The sequence below is a fragment of the Corvus brachyrhynchos genome, unplaced genomic scaffold, assembly GCF_000691975.1.
Source record: "Corvus brachyrhynchos isolate BGI_N302 unplaced genomic scaffold, ASM69197v1 scaffold236, whole genome shotgun sequence".
Classification (NCBI taxonomy): Eukaryota; Metazoa; Chordata; class Aves; order Passeriformes; family Corvidae; genus Corvus; species Corvus brachyrhynchos.
In genome coordinates, this window is record NW_008238660.1 from 327,068 (window position 1) to 349,956 (window position 22,889).

A 22,889-nucleotide genomic window follows, 5' to 3' on the forward strand; every position below is an offset into this window, starting at 1 on the left:
GGAGGAGATGCTTTGAGGAGGAGCTGTGGGCTTTGAGGAGGATGCTGTGGGGGTGGCTGTGACAGGATTGTGCAGGTGCAGGGGGAATGCAGAGCAGGGCTGGGACAACGCTCAGATGACCAGGAAGGAGGCTTTTTGGAGACAGACATGGAGTGGGCACAGAAGGAGGATACAAGTTACAGTATGGAGAAAAGCTCTTTTTGGTTCCTCACCAGAGGTGACCTTTCCGGTGTGGGTCATGTCTCAGTGAGAGACTGAGCTATTGGTCATGGGTCTCACCACGGTGGCTTTGGCATCCATCACCTTCCGTGGAGGTCAGAGCAGTGGCATTTCCATTTCACACAGTGCTGCTGGTGCATCACCTGGAGAGAGGCATTCACTCTGCTCGGCCTCCAGCCTCTCGGGGGGATTGCAGAGCTTTGTATGGTGAGGGCACAAGAGCAGGAAATAGCCAGTGACTGTCTGAACTTGAGTGCAACAGACCTGAACCAGTGACCTGGAGGTGAAGTGTTTTAGTTCTGTTCCTGGCCCGTTGAGCTGCTTCTTGCTCTGTTGGTGACACAGAGCCCCACCTGCTCAGCACATCACGGGTATTACGGACTGTGGGTGCTGGACAAGTGTCCTGACAGGTCCCCCAAGAACTTTAGAATTCACAGGGTGGGAAAAGGGCAATATAAACATAGCATTTACTGGTGTAGGCCAAACTAGAGGTACTAGAACATTAAGAACAAGTGGTTAAATACCAAAATACCAGGATACACTACAGGTAAGGAAAATTACAGTGTTGATACTGTCCTTGCTTTGTGTGGGTCATCACAAAATAAGTCCTAAAGTACATAATTGTGCCCTGTTTCATGTGTGGTGCCATATGAATGGCCAACCTTGAAAGTACCTTCATACACCTGGCCTGTGCTGGCTGATGTGTGGTCCTGATGCCACCAGCAGTTGCCCACGGGGCCACAGTGTTGGTGAAATGGGTGCTAGCATCTTGCAGATTTTTTCCCTGAGCTTGAATAATTTTTCCTTCTTGGATAGCCATGTAGTTTTTGTCCCTGAGGAGGGTCCTGGCTACCTCTGTTGCTTGGGACTTCTTGCCAGGTATTTTTTCTTGGGGTTTTTAATGGTTTTTCAACATGAGTCACAGGTTCAGGATCACGATTTCCTCACTTGTGATTCAGGGAATGTATTAATTAGTGCAAGATGTTAAATATATCTGTAAAATCACATGAAAAACTGTGGATGGTTGTCTCCATCCTTCATTTAACCAGTCATGTTTGAAAACATAGTTTTCTCTTTTCAAATGTGCATTGTTCTTTCAAGCCCAAATGAGACTTTTCATAATATATAGTATATATATAAAGAATAGTATGTGCATAGATATATATCTCTATATACACATGCGGTGTATATATATAAATATATATATATATATATATACACACAGTATCTTTTATACAGTGTTGATGTTCCCTAGGCCAGTACTAGGTAAAGGATTGTTAGTTTTATGAGAAGAGCTCACAGGACTGCTGCCCATCATTAAGATTACCAGAGAAATGTGTTCCCTGGGTTATGTGACAGTCCCTTCTCTGCAGCCATGGTGGAGGCTGTTGAATGAGCCTTTTTGGCTTCTGTGCTTAGAAATTTTAAACATAATGTTCCTTGGTTAAATTTCAAACCAGTCTTCAAGCCCCGTCCAACATGGCTAAGAACTGTGTGGGAATTTGTTTTGAAATTAAAGCTTGGATGTGGTGTTTTGCTGTAGTTTTCAATGAAATTTCAGCTCTTTAATTTCTTTCTGACATTTCATCTGAAAATGTTGATGCTTATGCAAGGACTGAGGGTTTAATAGTCTGATTAAACAGCTTTAGAAGTTCTAGAAGTTCCATTTCTTATTTGAGAACACTGCTTGATTCTCTGGAGTGTTTTTGAGCATGCCTGGGGGGACTGCCTGCTCTGCTTGGCTTTGGGGTCCCGGTCATGTGTCTCCATCAGCAGGGCTGAGGATACAGTAATGGCACGTAAGTGATAAAGTCTCTGCCACTCTTCCTCTTCCAGAGAATTCGGTCGACAGTGGATGAAAAGGAGCAGAAGCAGCTTCTGATGGACCTTGATGTAGTGATGCGAAGCAGTGACTGCCCGTATATTGTTCAGTTTTATGGCGCGCTCTTCAGAGAGGTGGGCACCCCAGACTTGCTTCGTTTGTCGCACAGTTTGGGTTTTACCTTGTTTTTTCCCTTTGTAATTTCAAGCTCGTGCTAAGGAGGAGAAAATTGATTCATGTTAGGTTTCTTGGTTCTCCACTTTTACTCAGTGGTATTTAGCCAGGAGACCCAGGTGTCTGGCCACTGCTGAGCAAGCATTTGGTCCCTTTGCAACAGGAGTTTTGGAGATGAATGTTGAAACCTGACTGCTGCTGCTTCTCCTTCTTCCTGTAGCTCTTCTGCAGGCTTGGATTATCCCTACTCCTGTAATTGCTCTATTGTTGAAACTGCCACAGTACAGGGAGACAGACATGGAGCCCCTGCCTGTTTTCCACTACTTCATCCCAAATCCAGTACCTCTGCTCAAGGGAAGAAGGAAAGTAGAGACCTAAGGGCTGCAGGTGGCCTTTGGGGATTATCAGGCATAGCAGCCTGTGCAGAGTCTTGTGGGGTTTTACTGGGGAACTTTCAGAGAGAGGTCAGTGTTGTAGGTAAAGCCCAAAACTGTGTCTGAATAATCAATTCCTGCTTCTAGAGAGTCTGCCTCTAATTTTTCCAGGTCACTCCTCTGGCTTTAAATCTCATTTTCTAAAATAAGCATAATAATCCTTCCTTTTCTCATGCTATGCTTTTTCTGATCTTTTTGAACACAGAGGCATTTTAGGCCAGTAGGCATTGTCCATGTTCACACAGTACAAGCTCCTACCACATGTGGAGCCTCATCTCGGCAGGAAATTTCCAGCTTTGCTGAGATGCAGGTGACAAGGCTGTCAGCTGGTGTGAGGAAAGGTCTGTGGACAAAACAGTGTCTTGCCAGATGCTGATGAGCAACATGCTCAGTGCTGTGCAAGCCTGTCATCTCCCTTCATCTTTGGGCACATCCCAGGAGGTAAATGTAAATACATAAACAATATAAAAACTTACCTTCAACAGCACCCAGATGTCAGCCTGGCTGCACTCTTTGTCTTGTCCAGAAATCTCATCGTCCAGCAAGCCAGGCAGGGCTCCCAGGGCTCCTTGGATGCTGTGGAAAAGTTTCTGGGGAAGGTTTCATTTCTCTTGTTGGAGTGAAATCCTCTTTTTCCCCCTTCAGCACAAGTGGTGTTTGCTTCGGAGATGAAAGCAGCCTCCCCTCTCCTCGGTCCCTCACTGGCTGGGTGATGTTCCAAGTCACGGAACCTCAAGGGTACACAGGGCGAGCTGGGAGGCTCCTGTAAAGTTTTCTGTCTTGTCCTATTAATTACTCTTTCCAATATTCAGTAGAATCTTCATCTTTTAAAGATAGGAAAGCATGACAGCAGAGAAACACAGAAAGGGGAAAAAAGGAATTTCACCAGGCTGTTTGGACCTGTGTAACCCCCCCAGTCTGCTTATCAGATCTGTTCTCAAATAACTGTGGAATTTCCAGGTCACTGCTGCACCATCCCCTGGGGTGTAAGAGCTCCTGGGACATTGCTAAAGACTGAAACTCTCTCAGGAAATCTGCAGCAAACTATGTAAAACAAAGCTCTTTGTTCCAGCATTTCAAGGTGAAAAGTAAGGAAATTCTTTGGGGATTGCCTACTCTGAGCTGGGATTCAGGTTCTCTGGATATGGATGGAGCAACGAAGGAGAAATCTTCTTTACCTGCTCCTAAAAGGTGAAGGGCTTCCATGTGAGCCTCTTTACAGGAGTTTTAACACACTGAATAGGCAGCTTGTGCAGTCAGAGGGTTGGCAGGATCCGAGCAGCTCCAGGAGAAGCAGCAGGGCAGCTGGCACGAGGGGAAGGCAGGCAGCCTTCCACAACAGTGAGCGTTTGATGTGGAGAGGCAGAGCTAAGCTCTGGGATCCTGACAGTTTGGGAATGCTAAACCAAATTGGATAAAATTATGCAAGGTCTTACTTTGTAGCCAAACAAGCGTCCCAGCTTGCAGTCAGGGGAGTAGCTGTGAACACAAGTTCCTGCGGCAGCCTCTGTAAATGCCAGAAGTTTGATTTGGAAAGGCAGAAAAAACTACATGAATATTTCTCCCTGCAGTTGTATTTTGTCTTGCTTGTTCCACATTTTGTGACAGGGAAAGTCTTCTCTGGGTCCTGCTTGTCCCTCAGCAGGCAGCACCTGAACCCATATCGTTTGCTGCCTGTTCGTCAGTCAGAAGGGACATTTCTGTTACTGTATGTGTGTGCATGCGATGGAACATGTAACAGTGCAAAAACCTCACGTTGATTACCAGGTACAGGACTTTGAGCTCATTGGCACCCACTAGATGAGATTAAATTGCCTGTTCAATGAAACAAGAACAAAGCTGAAAAAGTAAAAGACAGTGTTTCAGTCTATGCATGGAATCAGGGGCTTCAGAGCACCATGCCCAGCACATGGTTGGCTTTTTGGGCTGCAAGCACATGTTACAAGCTCATGGCCAGTTTGTCATCCACCTGTGTCTCCCAGCCCTTCTCCTCAGGGCTGTTCTCAATCCCATCATCATTTAGACTGCTGAGTGCCTGACCCAAGTGCAGGGTCTTACCCTTGTTGAACTTTATGGGGAGTTCCCACTGGCCCCAAGAGACCAGCTGGTTTTCCTATACTGCACCTAAGAGAGCCCAGAGTCCTGCTGGTGCACACAGAGCTGTCCCATCAGCTATCAGAGATGTGATTGAAGAGGATCTGGCTACATGTGCTCATGTGTTTCCTCTCAAGGCTGTACTTACTGGATGGGGGAAGAAAAAAAGATGATTGACAGGGGTTCTGCAAACATTTCACTTGAGTCTCTCCTTGTGAGAAAAGAGGAGCTGTGGGCTGAGCCCACAGGGCTGCACTGGGACCCCCAAGAGTTTGGCCCTCAGCATAGCTGTTTTAAGAGGTTTTTAGGTCTGAGGAAAAAAAAATGCTCTCTTCTTGCATGTCTGCTACAAGCTTTAGAGCTGCTCTGGTTTGAAACAGTGCCTGTAAGGCTGGGAATGTTTGGGTAGTTACCCATGACCACACTAGTGGCTCTTCAAAGTATCTGTTCCAGTTGTTTTTCTTTTTAAGAGGAGAAGAGGAAAGAAGCCTTATCTGACTTGGAATCTCAGGAGTGACTCCTACACAGTGCAAGTGTAGCTGAGCCAAGTTTAAACCAACAAGTTCAATACTTGATAAAATTATTCAATGAAAAATTCATTGCAAGTTGCAGAACATGCCTAGGAAGCTGGGTGAATCAGCCCGTGGGGAACTTCTGCTGGCAGGACAGAAGAGCTGGGATGGATGTGTTGGTAGCACAGTGCTGGGATGGTGTGAATTGCTGACATAGCCTTGCTCAGTTGTTTGATCTCTTTGCTGTTGATGCACCTCACCCTGTTTCTATGGAAATCCTTGACTGTGTTGCCATCCCTCAGCGCATCTGTCGCCCTGGTCAGTCCCTGCTCTGTAGGAAAAGTGTCCTGTGTGCCACGTAAGGATATATGGTGGTGACATTTGTCAGTCTCTCTCACTAGTGTAGCTGGAGCTTGCTGGCTGCCCCTGCAGTGAGCAGATGTGATAAACCTTCAGCATTTGCATCATAGAGTGATGGGTGTTGGAAGGGACCTCTGAGGTTACCTTTTCCAACGCCCATGATCAGCTGGGGCCACTTGACCAGGATTGTGTCCAAATAGCTTTGGAATATCTCCAGGGATAGAGTCTCCACAGCCTCCTGGGGCAACCTGTGCCAGTGACTAATCCCCCTCACAAAAAATGTTTCCTCATGTTCTGAGGGCACCTCCTGTGTGTCAGGTTGTGCCATGGCCGTGCTGCTCGGCACCACTGCGAGAGCCTGGCTCCGTCCCCTGTGCAGCTTCCCCTCAGGTTGATGAGATTCCCCTCAACCTTCTTCAGGCTGAACAGTCCTGGCTTTATCAGCCTTTCTCATGGGAAAGATGCTCCTGTTCCTCAGTCAGCTTAGTGGCCCTTTGCTGGAGTCCCTCTTGTACTGGGGAGCCCAGCACTGGTCACAGCACTCCAGGAGTGGCCTCACCATTGCTGGATCGAGGGGAAGGATCACCTCCCTCCACCTGCTGGTGATGCTTTGCCTCATGCTGTGATCCTTCAGCCCAGCATTGTTGGCTCATGTTCAGCTTAGTGTCCACCTGGCCCCACAGGTCCTTTCCTGGCCAGCTGCACTCCAGATGGATGACATCTTTGTGACACCTGCTCCCTTGTCGATGGGAATTCTCTGCATTGAGAAGCTGAAGCACCTCCATTGCTTGTGAAGCAGCTTTTGTGTCTGTCCTGGGCAGAGATATTTTGAATTAAATGCACAGGGTGTTCCTGGACATTTTTTTGAATGTCTACAAGATGTGCATTAGCATCTGGTAATCTAATACCCAATAGGGACTGAAATACAATCATTGGAAGAATATCTCTAACAGGAAGAGAAAATTAAAGCGCTTTTGTCGTTTTATGGTCGGAAATCAACCTGACCTAAGAGCAAAATTTAAAGTGAAGCTTTCACTAGGGTGGTTTTGTCCTCACAGTTCACAATGGAGTAGGACTGGCCCATGCACATCAGGACTTCTTGGGATTTGGTCAGGAAGGGGGGCTGAGTGCCCATTGCCCAGCTAGCCTTCCTTTTTCTTCCGGTTAAAATTCACCAGTTTGCTGAGGGGTAAGGCTCTTCAACTCCCAGGAAGAGTTAGCCTGTAGAGTTTTGAATCTTGCCATCAGCCTTAAGGAAGCTGCGTAGTGGAAAATGCCTGTTACCTTTTTCCATTGATCTTGCTGACATGAATTCCTGTAGGTCAGGTAGGTTTTTACATTACCAGATCAATAAATACCCCCATTCAGTTCTGTGTGGCACTTACTTCAGGAGACAAGTAAATCAAGTCTTTCCTTGGGTGCTTTGGATCATAAAGGGGGCTTTTTTATGTTTAAAAATTACCACTGGACAGCAATTTGTTGTACTTACTTGAGGTTTCAGTCCCACACCCATCCCAACCCCATGATGCAGAGTACACGTGAAGCCTCTGTCACGGTAATGGCTCTGCTCAGGTGTTGTTCACTCAGTTTGTTTTGCTGTCCAGCTGTTGTAACCTGGGCAGTGGAAGCCACTCACAATACTGGTGCAGTGGACATAAACACAAGGCTGCAGGTGGTCAGTGGTATTCTGGCTCTCTAGAACCAGTCTAGTCCCCCCCAGTCTCAGTAGACTAGCCCAGGAATGTAGCCCTGTCCCAATTTTTTTATAAAGCTGATCAAAACAGAAGCAGTTTTTGAATGATCCTGTGGCCAGTAGAACCAGTCCATGAGAGAGAGGCTGTTCTCACTGCAGACAGCTCATAAAGCTCTGGTGGGCTTCCAGTCTCACTTGGTTTATGCGCATCACTGGCACTGGAGCCACGTTGCTTGCTCTGAGCCACTCTCCATTGTATGGAAGTGCTTCATCTGCAAGTTGCCTTTGTTGCTAGTGCAGAAAAGAGAAATTTTATACATGCATTGCCCAATTTAATTTCTGCAGTTTAAATCTGAACGGTTCCTTAGCCAGCTTCCTCCATAGCCAACTACAGTCTCTAACAGCCCAGGTTCACCTTTTTCCAGGTCATGCCCTCATCCTGCTGTGCTGCTCTGGCCTCTTTCACTGTGATGTCTCCATGTCTGTCACAGCACTTACTCCATCTGCTGCTTTTTTTTGGTGAAATGAGAGTTTTCTGGACTCAGGCTTGTAGCAGCCCTTGAGTGGATGACATCAGCTCCTGCTTTGCCTTGAGCTGATGTGAAAAGCTTGGTGCCAAATGAGCAGCAGAAACTGGAGCTGCCCATGGCTGTAAACCAAAGTCTTCTTCCCCAGCCAGACATCCCACTGTCAGCTCAGCCCTTCCTAGGAAAACAACTCCCCTCTTCTGGGAAGGGGGAGGCTGTCCTTTGGAGTCAGCATCCCTCCTTTGACAGGAGGTAGTGCTGGATTTGCTGTCACCAGAGCAGCAGCACCTGTGACACTGGTGGTACATGGGGTCCTTCCTGCAGTTTGCTGTCAGTGTTGTGCAAAGGGCCTTGCACATGTGTGAGCAGCCCAAGGCCAAGCTGGGAGGCACTGCTGCCTCTGCCCACACCAGCATGTGGTGTTTGGCAACACCTTTACTGGGCACCTCTGTTCCCCCTAACCCAAACTTCTGGGCTGGAGCAACTTGGCAGGTGCAGCTCATTGGTTTGTGTTTCACAGAAGGTCAATCTGAGTGGCAGAAAAGCCTTTTCTGGCCTTAAAACACGTGGCTCTACAAGCTTTTCCACCAGCTAAATTTAACTGGAGAATTGCTCCTGGCTCTCCTGAGCATGAGAGAATGAGGAGATTGTTTCACACCAAAGTCATTTGGCTGTGCAGGATGGAGCTGGGGCCTTTGCCACTCCTCCAGCAAAATTCCTAGGGTTCGTAATTTTATTTCCATGTGTTAACGTAGAGTTGGGTTGGTTTGTGTTTTCTTTGGTCAGGAAAAATCTGCCTTCAATAGGGTAAGGACTTGGGGAAGTTTCTCCTCTATTTGTTGCTTTTACCACAGGAGTGTGCAGTTTGTCCCAACCAGCATGTCATCCCATGCCTTGAGCCAGATGTGAGCGGGGCAGGTAGATGCCTCTGCTGTGAAAGGAGTTGGGAGCAAACTGCTAAAACTAATCAAGCTGAATTCCAGCCTTTCCATCGAATGCATGTTGCTGTTAATGTATTTCATTGGATTCAGCAGGTCTCTGTATGCTCTCTGGATTTGTATTTCTCATTTTTATCTCAACAGTAACACAGATTCTTTTCTCTTTCCAGGGTGACTGTTGGATCTGTATGGAGCTCATGTCTACCTCGTTTGATAAGTTTTACAAATATGTATATAGTGTATTAGATGATGTTATTCCAGAAGAAATCTTAGGCAAAATCACTTTAGCTGTGAGTATTTCATTAAACCTTTTTGTTGAAGATAATTGAAAAGTTCTGATCACCCTCCATGTGAAAAGCTGGTTGGTCTGTGGAGTACAACTGCTGCTGCTGTTTGCACCACACTGGGAATGGTTCTCCAGGGTGCTTGTGACTTTTCCACAGTGTGTTGCATGGTGTAAAAGGAGGTCCTGGGGTCAGTAATCAGTTCATAAACAGACCCCAGGACCAGCATCCTGCTCTGTCTGCTTGAATGTGGGCACCAGCAGCACAGGCACCAGCCCAGACCAGAGAGGCTTCTGGCAGTCTTGTGCAAAGGCTCCCAAAAGCACTGGAGAACCTGGCTGATGTTTTCTTGATTTAACCTGCAAGTTCTGGCCTAATGAAAAGTCAGGTAATTGAAATAGTTGTGACCTGCTGAAAAAAAATACAGCATAGGGCTTGAAATAAATTATTGCTCAGGATAATTAACAACAGAGATTATTCAGGCTTCACCCCTTGCTTCCCTCTCCCAGAGTGGGATCTTTCCAGGTCACAGGGCATGTGTGTTCACTGAAGTCCATGCTCTCTCTTATATCACCTTCTGTTTGCAGAAAAAGATCAGAGAAAATTGCTTTTATTACGTGGCACATTACAGCATTGATATCTCAATGTATTAAATGCTTTTCCCCCCTGTTCTTGGAGTTCCAGAAATTTAATAATCACAGGACTCTTACGACATCTGCTTATTTTTCATCTATTTTTCTTTCCTAGACTGTGAAAGCACTAAACCACTTAAAAGAAAACTTGAAAATCATTCACAGAGGTGAGTTCTTCGTGTCTTTTTTTTTTGAGTTCATGTCTTTTCTTCTTTTCTGTTAAAATAATTGCAAGAATTGTTAGTGGCCTTTAAAGTGTAAATAGCACCTGCACCGCCGCGGGTCTGAGTGCAGGTTTTGAACAAGAGCCTGTTCTGTTGCCCCTCCAGCCTGTGCTTTTTCCATGTAAGTGTGATTCTCGGGTTGGTTGGGCATCTGCTTCTGCCTTTGGGCACGTGGCATCTCTGGGGCTGGCTCCATCCCCTCGTGCTCCCACAGGATCTCGGGTGCCAGCGCCAAGGGTGACGGCGACGGCGCGGCACTGCCGGCCTCGATCCTCTGCAGCTGCTCTGCTTGAAATCGAAACCTCCAGCCGTGACTTACTGCTTTAAATTTCTTTCCCCTGCAGACATCAAACCTTCCAATATTCTTCTGGACAGAAATGGAAATATTAAACTCTGTGATTTTGGCATTAGCGGACAGCTCGTGGACTCCATTGCCAAAACGCGGGATGCAGGGTGCCGGCCGTACATGGCGGTGAGTGGGATGAGCCCTGGGCTCTGTGGGATCTCACCCTCCCCATCCTCAGCCTGTTTCCAGTGGGATGAACACCCCTCTCCTGGATGAAACTGAGCTCTGGATTGAGTGCTGCTGTGGCAGTGTCATCCAGGCTGTGGCAAAGTGACCAAATTCCTGGGTTTTTGCTGGGTTCCTCTGCTGCTGCCAGGGCTGTGGTGCTGGAGTGGAGAGGAGCTCTGTGCCTTCCAGCAGTTCCAAAACACCAGCACCCGGGAGAGCAGAGCTGTCAGAGTGCGGGTTTGTCTTGGTCTGCAAGAAATCCATTTGCTCTGGTAAGATTATGTCACAGGAGTTATTGCAGAGCAGAATTATAGTGATTTTTGTAAACCACTTTAATTCCAAAGTGTGCCAGAACTTCATTCCAGGAGAATGTGATTCTGGAGAGCAGCAGTAGCAGAGCAGCTGTGTGGAAATTGCTGGGGCTGAGTTGTGGCTCCTGGGAGTCTGTCCTGCTTGTTTGCTGCCCTCCCCCTCCCGGAGAGAAAAGCTGTAGTGGTGATTTTGGAAGCTGTCTGAGGGTTTTAAACCCTTCAGTGCTTCTTCAGGGTGCTTTGAAAATGCATCTCTGCTCTCACATGAGCCAGGGGTACCTTGTGCAGGGAGCTGTATGCCTGCTGCTGTTCATATAACTTCAGTTTTAGCGCCTGTATTTAATTTTTGTTGCATATTTGTGGCTCTTTATGCTGAAAAATACTGTTTTCTGAATTCTTTTTATCTACCACCACGTAGAAAAAAGGAAAATACCTCTCTTTTAAGGTAGGGTTCCCATCTGGCCCAAGCCATGGCTCTCAGATGGTTTTTATCTGACTGTGGTGTCCAAGGCAAAACCTGTCTGCCCTGACTCTGATCTTTGAGCTGTGGGTAGGTGGTCAGCTCTGCTCAGGCTGTTGGTATAGTTATGCTATGACAGTTCCTGACAGGTCTGTAAATAGCTGCAGTGCTTCCTTTCCCCTGGGACGTGGGTGGGCGAGTGCTTCCTTTGGTTTTCCTTCTTCCTGTCTGTCTGTCCATGTGCACTCTGTGATTTGTGTAGCTCCATCAGCAGCTCCAGACTTGGGTGGACTTTTAAGTGAGCAAAAGTGTTGCAGTTCAGTTGGTGTTTTTCAGAGCCTTGGCATGGCACAGGGTTTGTGGGGCAGCCAGCAGCTGGCAAGCGATGTGGGAGATGACTGCCCTCTTCCCTGCTGCCCTCCAGCCTCAGTGACTCCTTTCCAAGTACATGAGCGTTTCCATGTACTGGGAAGCCTGGGAAATGGGGAGATGTCGCCAGTGTGCAGGCACATCTGCCAGCTGTTTCTCCAAGCCAGCAGAGGCTGTGCCTGAAGGGATGCTGTGATCAAAGCTGGATATACCTGGGAAGGAGTCAGGCCGCCACACTCCTCTCAAAAGGAAAACAGTATTTTTTTTAGTGTAAAATAGGCCAAGAGTAGTAGCTCTGTTCCGCCAGGGAGGCTCTGCTAAGGGCTGCTGGATGCTTCTCCCTGATGATAGTGTCTTGTTTTGCAAGGCCCACCAACCCCATGGCACTTGCCCCCTGAAGGAACCTGGTCCCCACATAGCTGTTGGTAAGAATGACACTGGATGTCAGCCAGTCTGGCTGCGAGTGGTCTGAGGAGGCAGCAGAAGCCATGTCCAGCTGCCAAGCAAGTGCTGTGTGCTTGAACCAAAATTGTTGGAGCTGTCACAGTGAGCGGCGCCTCAGCCTTGGCGCTGCAGCACTGGGAGTTTGTTTTGCTTTTGGCTTTCAGTTCCCCTGCAATTGTTACAGTGAGCAAAGGCCTACGTGTTGGTACCTCGTGTTCTCTGAAGGAAAGAAAGGCAGGACCAAGTTCCCAGGCAGCCGCTGACCCCTGGAGCAGCCTGGGCTGTTCTGAGCCCTCCTCACCTGTGCCCTGTGCTGGGGGTTTGCTCCAGCTGGGGTTCCACAGCCTTCACCCAGCAAGGAGCTGAGGTTGCTCCTGGCCAGCCCTGCACCCTCCCTGTGTCCTGCTCCCTGTGGTCCCTGCCTTGTCTCTGGCTAGAAGTGGGCTCTGTGTGCCAGGCTGGGGCTGGTGGCCTTTGTGACATGACTGCTTTTGCATTCTCAATGCTGCGGTGAACCCAGAGAGGAAGGGTGAGACTGAAAGTGCTTGGTTTAGGCAGGGGCAGAGGAGGGGACCCAGCCAGCATGAGGATGGATGTCCTGCCCTGCCCTGCTCCTTCGAGACCTCCAGGAGTAGAGTGTGATGGTGTCACTGTCATCCTTGGCCACTCAGGTCCTTTTTCCAGGTCAGCTTGGAGCCTCTGGCTGCAAAACTGTGGCTTCTCACTTCTCCCTGGTGAAGGTGGACAGTCACTGCTGGCATCGGTATCAGGGCCAGCTGGATGTCCTTGTGTTCAGATGTTCAGGCAGAGATCAGGCCATGTAAGGAAAAGGAAAATTTCCCAAGGCAGGTGACAATGACAGCTCTGACCCCTCTTTCCCAGCCGTGGAGGGGAAGGCTGTAGGGATGCAGGAGTTCTCTGAATCCTCTTCCCAAGCAGAGCCACTAAAAAAAAGAGCCTGTTTGAGCTTTGCATTCCTGTCCCAATGCCCAGGTTTTAACCAGGCTCAGTCAGTCAGTTTTCTTCACTGTGGGTTTGAATTCATCCTCTTGGATGCTCCTGAATATTACTGTATGTTGGACTTTTTATTTTTTCCGCTTGCCTCTGAAACTTGGCACCCAGCCATAGTTTTTTATGACTGAGAAAACAGATTTGGGAGGAGACTGAGAGACATGTGGCACCATCCCTCTGCAAGCAGGGCAGACTGAATGCAGGCTTTGCTGCCTGTGATGAAGCAAATGCTGGGGAGATGCCTGAGCTGTGAGTGCAGCCATCCCCACTCGTGTGCCACTGCTGCCACCCACATGCTTTCAACTTGGAATGTGACCTCTGCTTACTCATTCACTGGCGAAAATCGTCCCTGAGGTTTGCCCTGCGTGGGACTTCTCCTGTTCAGACGTGGCCCCTGAGATCACATGGTGTGGAGCCTGTGCCTGGCAGCCCTGCTGCAGTGCTGAGCCTGGGCTGGAGCCTCAGTGTTCCCACCCTTGTCCTGCCAGGGACACGGCAGGATGGGATTTTCCTCCTTGGCCCTTCAGATGCTTGGCTGCACAGGCAGCTTATAGCAACTTGTGGCAGGAGCCACCTGTGTAAGCTGACTGCTTGCCCAAAGTGTTGCAGGCAGGACATGAGTTCTGTGGAAGAGAGTATTAAAAGCAGGGGAAAAAAACATAATTTTGGCTACTGGGATTTAAGGGGAAGTGCCTAAAAGTCAGGTCTGGGAGATAGCTGCTCTCAGGAGACACTGGGTGTTCAGCTGGAAACAGCTCCTGGCTGCTGCAGATTTGCCGTGCTCAGGGCTTGACTGGCTGTGCTGGGGTGGCCCAGGGTAGCCCCTGCTGCCCTGATAAGCTCCCAGAAGGCTGATTGGAAGCCAGAATGTGACCATCAGGGTGGTGAAGATGCCAAGAGGGATGTGTGTTAAGCTCTAGGGTACTGGATGCTGGCCTTTCAAAATAACACCAGACAGGGAAGATCTCCGAAGTCCTGCATTAAAGATGCCTCTTCAGGTGCTGGAGAATCTGCTACAGTGCCCGTAAAGTTGTCCTGGTCATTCATTATGCTCCTAATACCTCCATTTAATATGAGTAACTCTTGTGTTAATGGCTGGCTGTGGGCTATGGTTTCTTCTCCATTTGCAGAGTTAAGGAGCCCTGTTCTTGTCGGAGCCCTTTGCCCCAGCAGGTACTTTCTGCCTCGGATGTAGTCACCTCTTGAGCTTTTCTTTGAGGAGATTAGGGGCTGAGCACCTTATTCCCTTAAGGCAGATCAGCTTGTGTTTTATGGCTGGGCTATAAGCCCCCATTTTTTCAACATCCTTTTGCAAATGTAGACCCTAGAATTGTGCAAACTCCCTGTGTTGGTCTCACCTGTGGTTTACGTCACAGGAGCAGCTGTTCCCACCATGTTGCCCCACCTACACACTGGTGCTCCCCTGGGATTTCCTGCTCTCCTGTCCTAGGATCCTCTGTTCCTCCTGAGTGTTCCCTGTTCTTTGTCTGCTCCTGTGAGTCAGCAGCCAGCCAGAACCCAGCTTACCAAACACTCCAGACACTGGTTTTCCAGGAGTCTTTATGTGTCACACTAGCAATAGTTTTTATAAAACTCTACATTTAGCAGCGCTTATTTTATATTTTCATGGATATTAGTAGCCGTAAGCTAAGGCCACCTTTGAGGTTCCACTGTAAATCCTTCCCACTCAACACACAGCAGTTCCACTCTGAACTCTGTCAGGTGAAGCATTTACTGATGCAAATTATTTGTGCTTGAGTTGGTTGGGGTCCAGACCATGCCCTGCACTAGGCCAGCTTTATTATGGCCACATTTGCCTTTTCTAACAAGACAAATCAGGTTGTTGAGAATATGCTGTGCCAAGCCCAATGGGACCTGGTTGCCTTCAATAACGTTGCTGTCAATCTTTCTGTGACTAGCAAGTGTGCTCTGTCCACCAGCCCATCACTTTCCTGCTATTGGGATCAAGGAATTCAGGTGTGGTTAGGAAAGCCAGCTGGGGGGGGATGGCAGCCCCATGCGAACGGAAAGCAGTGTCTCCACCTGGAAAATGCTGCTGGAGAAGTTTTTAAATGAAAGGTTCTCTCGGAGTAAATATGTAAAGGAAATAGGAGGGGAGGAAAGGCCATTCTCTGGAAATATGATCTCTGCTGATAATCTCTGGGCAGTCATGGGCTTCATGGCTGGCCTGGGCAAGGGGGAGGGACAGGAAATTAAAGAACAGAGGGGATTTTGAAAGGAACATCTGAATTCAACATCCAAGCAGAGATGAGTATTTTGGCTGAAGTATTTTTTGATACACTACTCTGCTCTCCTGTCTAGGTGCAGAAGTGATGCACGCAGAGCCAGCGTCTCTGCTGCTGTCCTGGCGGTGCAGAGGGACTGGGCAGCTCTTCACTCATCACATCGTGTGTCCTTTGCTCTTCTGTGTCACTCCCTGGCCAAGGAGCTGGGTCATTTCCCTGGGACCAGGGCAAGCTGTGGCATAGGATGCTGCGTGACCCCTGCAGTGACTGTCACTGCCATACAGACCCAGAGGGAACACAGTGTTCACAGCTTTGTCCTTGGTCACCTGGAGAGGAGGGTATGACCTTAGAAGAGATTTTACCCAGCACAGTGTGACTGTGGTGCCTCGGTTGCTTGTGTGAATGACTCACATCTGTGCTCCTAAACCCAGGCTTTAGCAATGAGCTCAGCTTCTGTGAGTCCTGTGTGCTCAGGAGGAGATCCCAAAGCTTAATAAGCTTCACTGCACATAAGAAGCAAGATTCACATGAAATTAGGCACTTCACCTCTAGCAGCCCCTTGGCAGCCTGTACCTGTCTCTGATGCATCCATACCCCGTCCCTTCACCCCATGAGCACATCCAGAGATGGCTCTCCACCTCAGCCATGTTCTTTCTTGCTTGCACTTGGCATCAGAAGGACACCTGGCCTGAGCCAGGCTTTGTCTGCAGCCCTCGTCCAGGTCCCCAGAGTGTGACATGGTGACTCTTGCTTCCTTGGTGTTAATTGCTCCCATGTGATCTACATGGAAAATTCTCAGCATTCTTCCTGCTCTGTATTTAGATGGGATTTATTTTGGTCTGTCCTGCTTTCCCTTTAACTGTGCCACCATGGTCTAGGGCCAAATCCCCGGTGCTCTGTTCGGTCACAGGAGCAGGGTGCCCCTCATGGGTGCCTGAGACACCAGCTCTGTCTCACCAGTGCTGCCCATCCCACCAGTCCCTTTGAGCAGTTTGGCCCTGCCCAGAGCAGCTGCTCCCTGTGCAGTCCCCTCCTTCATCTGCAGCCTGGCAGCTGCTCTGCTGTGGCACATCCCTGTGCATTTGTGGTGTGGGGGTCACAGCACTGGCCAGGCCAGCATCCCCGTAATTTGATGTGTCCAGAGCTGGTCCATCCCTGGTGGCAGCTTCCAGACATCATGATGTGTCCCCAGTAGAGTTCAGGGCTGGGTCAGCTGCTGCTGCACTTTTCTGCTGCATCTGCCATGAAATTGTATTAAAATGTATCTTACAAAGCAACCAGGGCTTTCAGGATATTGCCTGTACCCCTTAATTTAGAATTTATTGCTCAGGTATCTTTATTATTGTTGTAGTCAAAACTGAATGAGACCCTGTTTCTTTTGACACGTTAATTATTATATTTTTAACTGAAGAAGGCAGACTGAGGTTTCTCATAAAGATGACATGCAAGGCATAAAGATGTTTTTTGCTGGTTCATCTCTGGATAACTTGCTCTTAGGTGTGAATCACCCATGTCTGGCTCAATATTGCTTTCTATGAAAGGCATTTTGGATGTCTTAAAGCCTTGTAACATCATAGTTGCCTTCAAGGGATGACCAAAACCTTGTTAAGAGGAGATTTTCTTAAAGCACATTGTTTTTAATAGTTTCTTAGGTTTGGCAACCAGCACTGGATGGGGAGAAGAGTTCTGGTAGATGCTGCTAAGCCTCACTCCCCAGGGTGGTGGATGAGATGTTGATTCCAGTTCTTATGATCCCTTGGGAACAACTTGGCTGTGAAAACAGAGAAAGTGAGACTTCGTGCTAAAGAGATCCCAAAGTTAAACAAAACTGAATAAATAAGACAGTCACAATTTTTCAAGGTGTTTGTGCAAAAAGAAGAAAAACCCGACGCATTGGACTGTGATAAGTTGCCATTTCTGATCCCTTTTACACCATACCTCCATAAAAATCAGTGTTTTAAGTGATTCCTCGAGATGTTTCTCTGCTGGGGTTGGATGGCTGCCCTGGCCACAGGTTTGCCTCCGGAGCTGTGCCAGGCTCAGAGTTCTTTCTAGGTTTGCAGATGCTTCTTGTTGCTTCCTGCATGGCACAGAGCTTGACTGGTCCTTCTTCCTGTTTCAGCCGGAAAGGATAGATCCCAGCGCGTCCAGGCAAGGCTACGATGTGCGCTCAGATGTCTGGAGCTTGGGGATTACGCTGGTGAGTGAGGGGCTCTGCAGCCTGGCTGCCCTGTGCAGCGTGGGGGTGTCACACGTGGGCAGCGCAGCCCAGCTCCTGTGGGTGTTGTGATTGAAATGAGCACTTCAGCCTCAGGAACAATCTGAATGCTCTCCTGGTAGATGGCTCTCCTGAGCCCCTGCAGCCGTGTTTTGCAGAGAGCAAGATGGGAGCAGGGAAGAGGTGTTGGATTGTAAATGGATTTTGTGTTCAAAATCTGAGATGAGGAGGGGTGCTGAGCATGGTGGTGCAGAGCAGAGCACCCAGCCTGTGTGAATAAGCCTCTGACAGCCCTGGCAGCTGCTGTGCTTTGGCTGCACAGAGACTTTGGTTAATCCTGGATTCTGGGATTCTGATTCCTCACTGGCTTAACCACAGCACTGCTACCTGCACACACTGATACAGTGAGAAGCTCTTACTTTCTTCAGGTTGTGAAGCAGAAGAGAAAGCACAAGCAATTAAGTATGAACCAGTAGCTTCTGTTTTCACCACTGATGTTTAAAAAACCTCATTTTCATTATCCTGTGAGGAGCAGGGAGTTGGATTTGGGAATCCTTATGGGTCCTCTCCAACTTGAGATATCATATGATTGTATTATTCTCATTATCCATTTTCTCTAGTGGTTGTTAGGATGCTTGGGAAGGAACTGGAGGATTTTATTCTCCTGCACTGGTTTGTTTTGTAGCCAGTGGAGGAGCAGACATGGCCAGCACAAAAGCATGGCCTGGTCAGGGTAAATCTGGCCATGTTCCTCGCACAGGCAGCAGAACTTACTGCTGGGTAAATTCTGCTTAGAATCATATAGGAAATAGGATGAAGGATCTCATCTCAGTCTTCCTTCTGGGGGGTTCGAGGTCGTTGCAGGCATTTTCTTGCCCTGACTGAACTTACCTGATGTAAACCTGCCTGGTGCTGTTGCTGTCTCTCTGCAGTACGAGCTGGCCACGGGGCGATTCCCCTACCCCAAGTGGAACAGTGTATTTGACCAGTTGACACAGGTAGTGAAAGGAGACCCACCACAGCTGAGTAACTCAGAGGAACGGGAGTTTTCCCCAAGTTTCATCAACTTCGTCAACTTGTGGTAAGTGTGTGCTGCTGAAAGCATTTGGAGTTGGCTCGTTTTCTTGGCTGGTGTTTGGCAAGGGTCATGTGTCCAGCACTTCCTGGCTTCTTTTCATGTTCCTGCGCCAGCATATGGGTGAGGACCTCTCACATTTTAGTGGTTTGGAGGTGATAGGGGATTTGTCTGGGTTGGGACTGAAGGGCAGACCTTGGAAACTGCTCTTCAGGAAAGGAATTAGGAGAAAACCTCCGAGAGGCTGTGCTAGAGAGAGGCATGGTAAGGAGGGAAGTTTCCATGGCAGGACATTTGTGTCAGACACAGCCCCAGCCCCTGCCTGCACAGCTGGGATGGCTGAGAGGGAGGAGGGAGGGAGGGAAGTTGCTCCTGTGGTCACTCACAATGCAAGGATGGGTTTTCCAGAAAACCAGAGGTGGTGAGTCCCACTGCGACAGCATCGTGTCCTGTAAAAGTTTGTGTTTGATGTCTGTAATGTTTTCCCTGATCCCATGTTCTCCTAATTATCTTTATGCTTTCTTTAGCCTTACAAAGGACGAGTCCAAAAGGCCAAAGTACAAAGAGCTTCTGGTGAGTTCTCAGTGCTGCATCTGTCAGTGCCTCCAGCACACAGCTCACACGGGGCTGGGCTCAGGCAGAAGTGAGATCTGAAGGAGCCGAGCCCTGGATTTGGGCAGCAGAAGGGCCTGTCTGTGGTGGGGGTCTAAAGGAGAGAGGGCAGCAATGCTTTTGGCCTGGATCAGTCACATGTGGCAACTGTGCTCCTTCAGGGAGCTCTGGGCACCTGGAAGGCACCTCTTCAGAGGCCCTGGTTCCACAATCAGCCCTGGGGTTTCACATCTCCTGATGTGAAAGGGGTTTGCCTGATGTCCTGGTCCAGAACCTCCCTGATGAGATCAGCTGCTCTGATCTTGCCAAGTGCTGCCTGCTGTGGGCAGAGCATAGGGTCAGGGCTCAGGAGAGCAGGGCTTGGGTTTGACCTCTGCAAGCCACTCCCTGTGACTCCTGTCACTCTCCCCACTGTGACAAAGCTGATGATGAAACCTCTCTTGAAAGTATTTCAGTAAATATCAATGCTACAGAGGAGCTGCTGGTCCTGCACCCTCACTACCTCCTGCCTGTCAGCTCCTGACCCTCTGGAGTCCTGTCCCACCTCCATTAACCTCCCACGTTACAGACGTGGATTCCCAGTGTGGAAAAGCCATGGCCCAGGCCATGTCCTGGTGTCCTACAGCCACCACAAAGCCGTGTTCTTGCCCCAGACAACTTTGCCTGCTCAGTTTCTATCTGAGGAGCGCATGCCAGGAGGGTGACCGTAACTTTGTTGTTTTTTATCTGATTCCAGAAACATCCCTTCATCCTGATGTATGAGGAACGCACAGTGGATGTTGCATGCTATGTTTGTAAAATCCTGGATCAAATGCCAGCAACTCCCAGCTCTCCAATGTACGTGGATTGATACTGCTGCTACATCAAACTCTAGAAAAAGGGCTGAGAGAAAACAAGCTGTAAAGAATTTTCATCACATATTGCAGTGTTTTTAATGCTCGCCCAGACACCATGTGCAATAATATTGGTGTTATTTCCATCCTGTCTGTATACTGTTGTCACATATAAAGTGCATCCCTGTAATACCTGATCACACAGTGTTAGTGTTGGTCACAGAGAGACCTCATCTTGCTCTTTTGTGGACATACTCATGAAATGTGGAAATAAGTACATTTATTTGTTGACCGTGATTGGATAGCACCTAAAATTCATTTCTAGACTCAAAACTTGGAGACTCCTCAGCAGCTACTGGAAAGATTTTTCTCTCAAACTCTTCCAATTGTTGTTTCAAGTAATAATAAAAAGCAAACAAACAAAAGTTAGGCGTTGTCTGTCTGAACATTAAGAGACTTTGCCTGGAGGGAGAAGAACTTGCTTAACCAACAAGATGCTTTGCCTTCTGGAGCTGGAAAGGCAAAGGAGAATTTTATTCTTCACAAAGTGCAATAGATTTACTGCTATGAAATTCTGTTGCTTTACAGTCGCAGTGTACTTTCTGGGGACAGTGTGCTCAGCTGAACTTCCTGTTAAAGAGAGATCATGTTAAATATAGTGAATATGTCTTTACCAAAAATATGTTGCGTTGAAAGAGGCTAACATTAAACTATTGAGATGGGACATAATGTATTCTTCCTCCTTTTACCAAGCCAGCCACTCTTCACTCTTAACTAGGTGTCCTGTAAATTGTTACCTGGTAAGATAAGACCTTTGACCTGAAGAATTATTAAACTACTTGATTGAATTTAACCTGCTTGTTGACCTGGTTTATAGTGCACAGTGCTCACCACCCACTGGCTTTGCTTTGCCTTCACCCAGTGCCATCCACAGAGGCTGCAGCTGCTTGAACGGGCCACCAGCTGATGGCTGTGAGTGCTGGCCAGTGTTTCTCGTGTTCCTGCTGTCCCCAGCCCTGGTGCTTGCGCCTTTGGCCCAGCCCAGCCCTCCCAGCCCCATGTCCCTCACAACTCCAAACCTCAGCTATTCCTTCTCGCCAGTGCAGGCAGGATGGAGGGGTGGCCCTGGCTGCCACGGGGCTCTGTGCCCGTCACACCCTGCTGAGCTTGCTGGAGACAATTCGCCACCGCGGGGAGATTGAACCTCTTCTGTGACCTCCACAGCTCTTGGTGCTACACCCAGAGCAAACCTCTCTGAGACTGTTGGGTGCAGAAGGAGATGAGGTGGAGATGAAGGAGCACCTAACTCCTCTCAGCTGGCCCAGCAGGGCCAGGCAAGCTGTCATCTTCTGGTCCATTCTTAAGTGAAACAGCACATCAAGCTTTTCTGGCTGTTCAGTTGACATATTTTTCAAAGATTAATTTTTCCTGAAAACTTTTTTCCCCCCAAATACTGCAGTTTTCAGGTGTTTAGTAGCACACCAGGGATAAAATGGAGGCTGCAGGGTCTCTGCTTTCCATTTTGAGCTGTCTGATTTAGGTGCTTGGTAGGACTTCATCAGTGTTAGAGCAACCTCCCATCAGAGCTCGGCCGCAAGCCCGGACCCAGGACGCAGAGGGAACAGAAACACCATGGTGCTGGCAGGATCCCAAGGAGGGGCTCCCCACGTCCAACCAAAGCCACCCTGTGCCAACAGCCCAAGCCGAGCGCTGAAGACCAAGCAGCACATCCCAGCAGGGAAGGAGAGCCGGGGCCGTGCCCCAGACACGGCTGGTGCCTGTCGGCCGCAAAGGCGACGCGTCCCGCTGGCTGCCGGAGCTGCTCCTGCTGGCACTGAGGCTGGTGTGAGCCTCTGGGATCCCTTGGTCCTGCCCTTCCTGGATTATGTTCCTCTTGGGCTGCTCCTCAGGCAAGGCAGTCAGCAAAGTCTTCCCCAAACAGACAAGGCAGAGGTTTCTGCAGGAACTGCTCCTTCCCGACAGCTCTGGTGCATCCTGCGTAAGGATCAGATAGACCCAGCATGTCTAAAACAAGTCTTTCTGTCCCCATCCCCAGAGCCTCTCTCAGGTAAATCCCTGGGGAGCTGTGACTCCTCTCTCCAGCCTTCAGTCCCCAGAATGAGACTGCAAGTGCTCCAGGGCTCAAGGGGTGCTGGCTGTGGGGGCTGAAGAGACCCACACCCAGGAAGGGCAGCCACGTGTGGGGCTTTGTCCCTCCCTTTGGGTATTAAAGTCTGACTCCCTTCTCCCCGGTAACAGGGAGCCCAAAAACCTTTCAGAGGGCCAGCACTGAGATGGATCCTCCCCAAAAACAGACGTGACTGCCTTGCTCTGCCCAGTTGGGGTGGCTGGGTCTGTGCTCTGGTGCTGACCCATCTCTAGCCCAGGACCAGTTTGCTGGGAGTGGAAATGCAAAGATTTGGACTGCCAGTGACAGGAGTGAGGTGCTGTTGCCTGAGTGGCTGTACAGGACAGGTTTAGCCTATTCAACATAGATTATTATAAATTATTAAGGGTGCACCATTTATTGCAATGTATCTTTATTTAAAAAAAAAAGAAAAAAAAGGTGTATAGTGTTCAGAAGCTGTGAAAATAGTGTAAGAACTGTACATTGTGAATTCTGGTTATTATTTTTTTTTCTTGTACCATAGAAAAAATGTATAAAAATATCAAAAAGCTGATGTTGCAGGGATGTTGCCTTATTGTCTGTAAAATGAAGCTCAGGAACATAACTGCTTCAAAGAGCTTCCGAATATTTTATCCGGTATCCTGGTTTGACTTCCTCCTCTGTTTAAGCTATTATACATGGATCAGAGTGTTTATGTAACAGTTCTATCCTTTTGCCTGCAGGTCAGTTGTAATAAAACTAAGATGCGACTGTGA

At 48.5% G+C, this 22,889-nt stretch overlaps 1 protein-coding gene across 2 annotated transcripts in view; it reads left to right on the forward strand.

Annotated features, from left to right (window-relative positions):
* The window catches only part of MAP2K4 (mitogen-activated protein kinase kinase 4), a 57,699-nt gene extending 34,810 nt beyond the window's left edge, over nucleotides 1–22,889 (forward strand). For both annotated transcript variants that reach the window (XM_017737718.1, XM_017737719.1), the window contains 8 exons: nucleotides 2,056–2,175; nucleotides 8,944–9,063; nucleotides 9,805–9,856; nucleotides 10,258–10,385; nucleotides 17,391–17,468; nucleotides 18,419–18,567; nucleotides 19,089–19,134; nucleotides 19,910–22,889. In XM_017737718.1, the coding sequence (XP_017593207.1) occupies nucleotides 2,056–2,175; nucleotides 8,944–9,063; nucleotides 9,805–9,856; nucleotides 10,258–10,385; nucleotides 17,391–17,468; nucleotides 18,419–18,567; nucleotides 19,089–19,134; nucleotides 19,910–20,023 (807 nt within the window). In that variant the 3' untranslated portion in view covers nucleotides 20,024–22,889. The remainder of the gene's footprint in view (nucleotides 1–2,055; nucleotides 2,176–8,943; nucleotides 9,064–9,804; nucleotides 9,857–10,257; nucleotides 10,386–17,390; nucleotides 17,469–18,418; nucleotides 18,568–19,088; nucleotides 19,135–19,909) is intronic.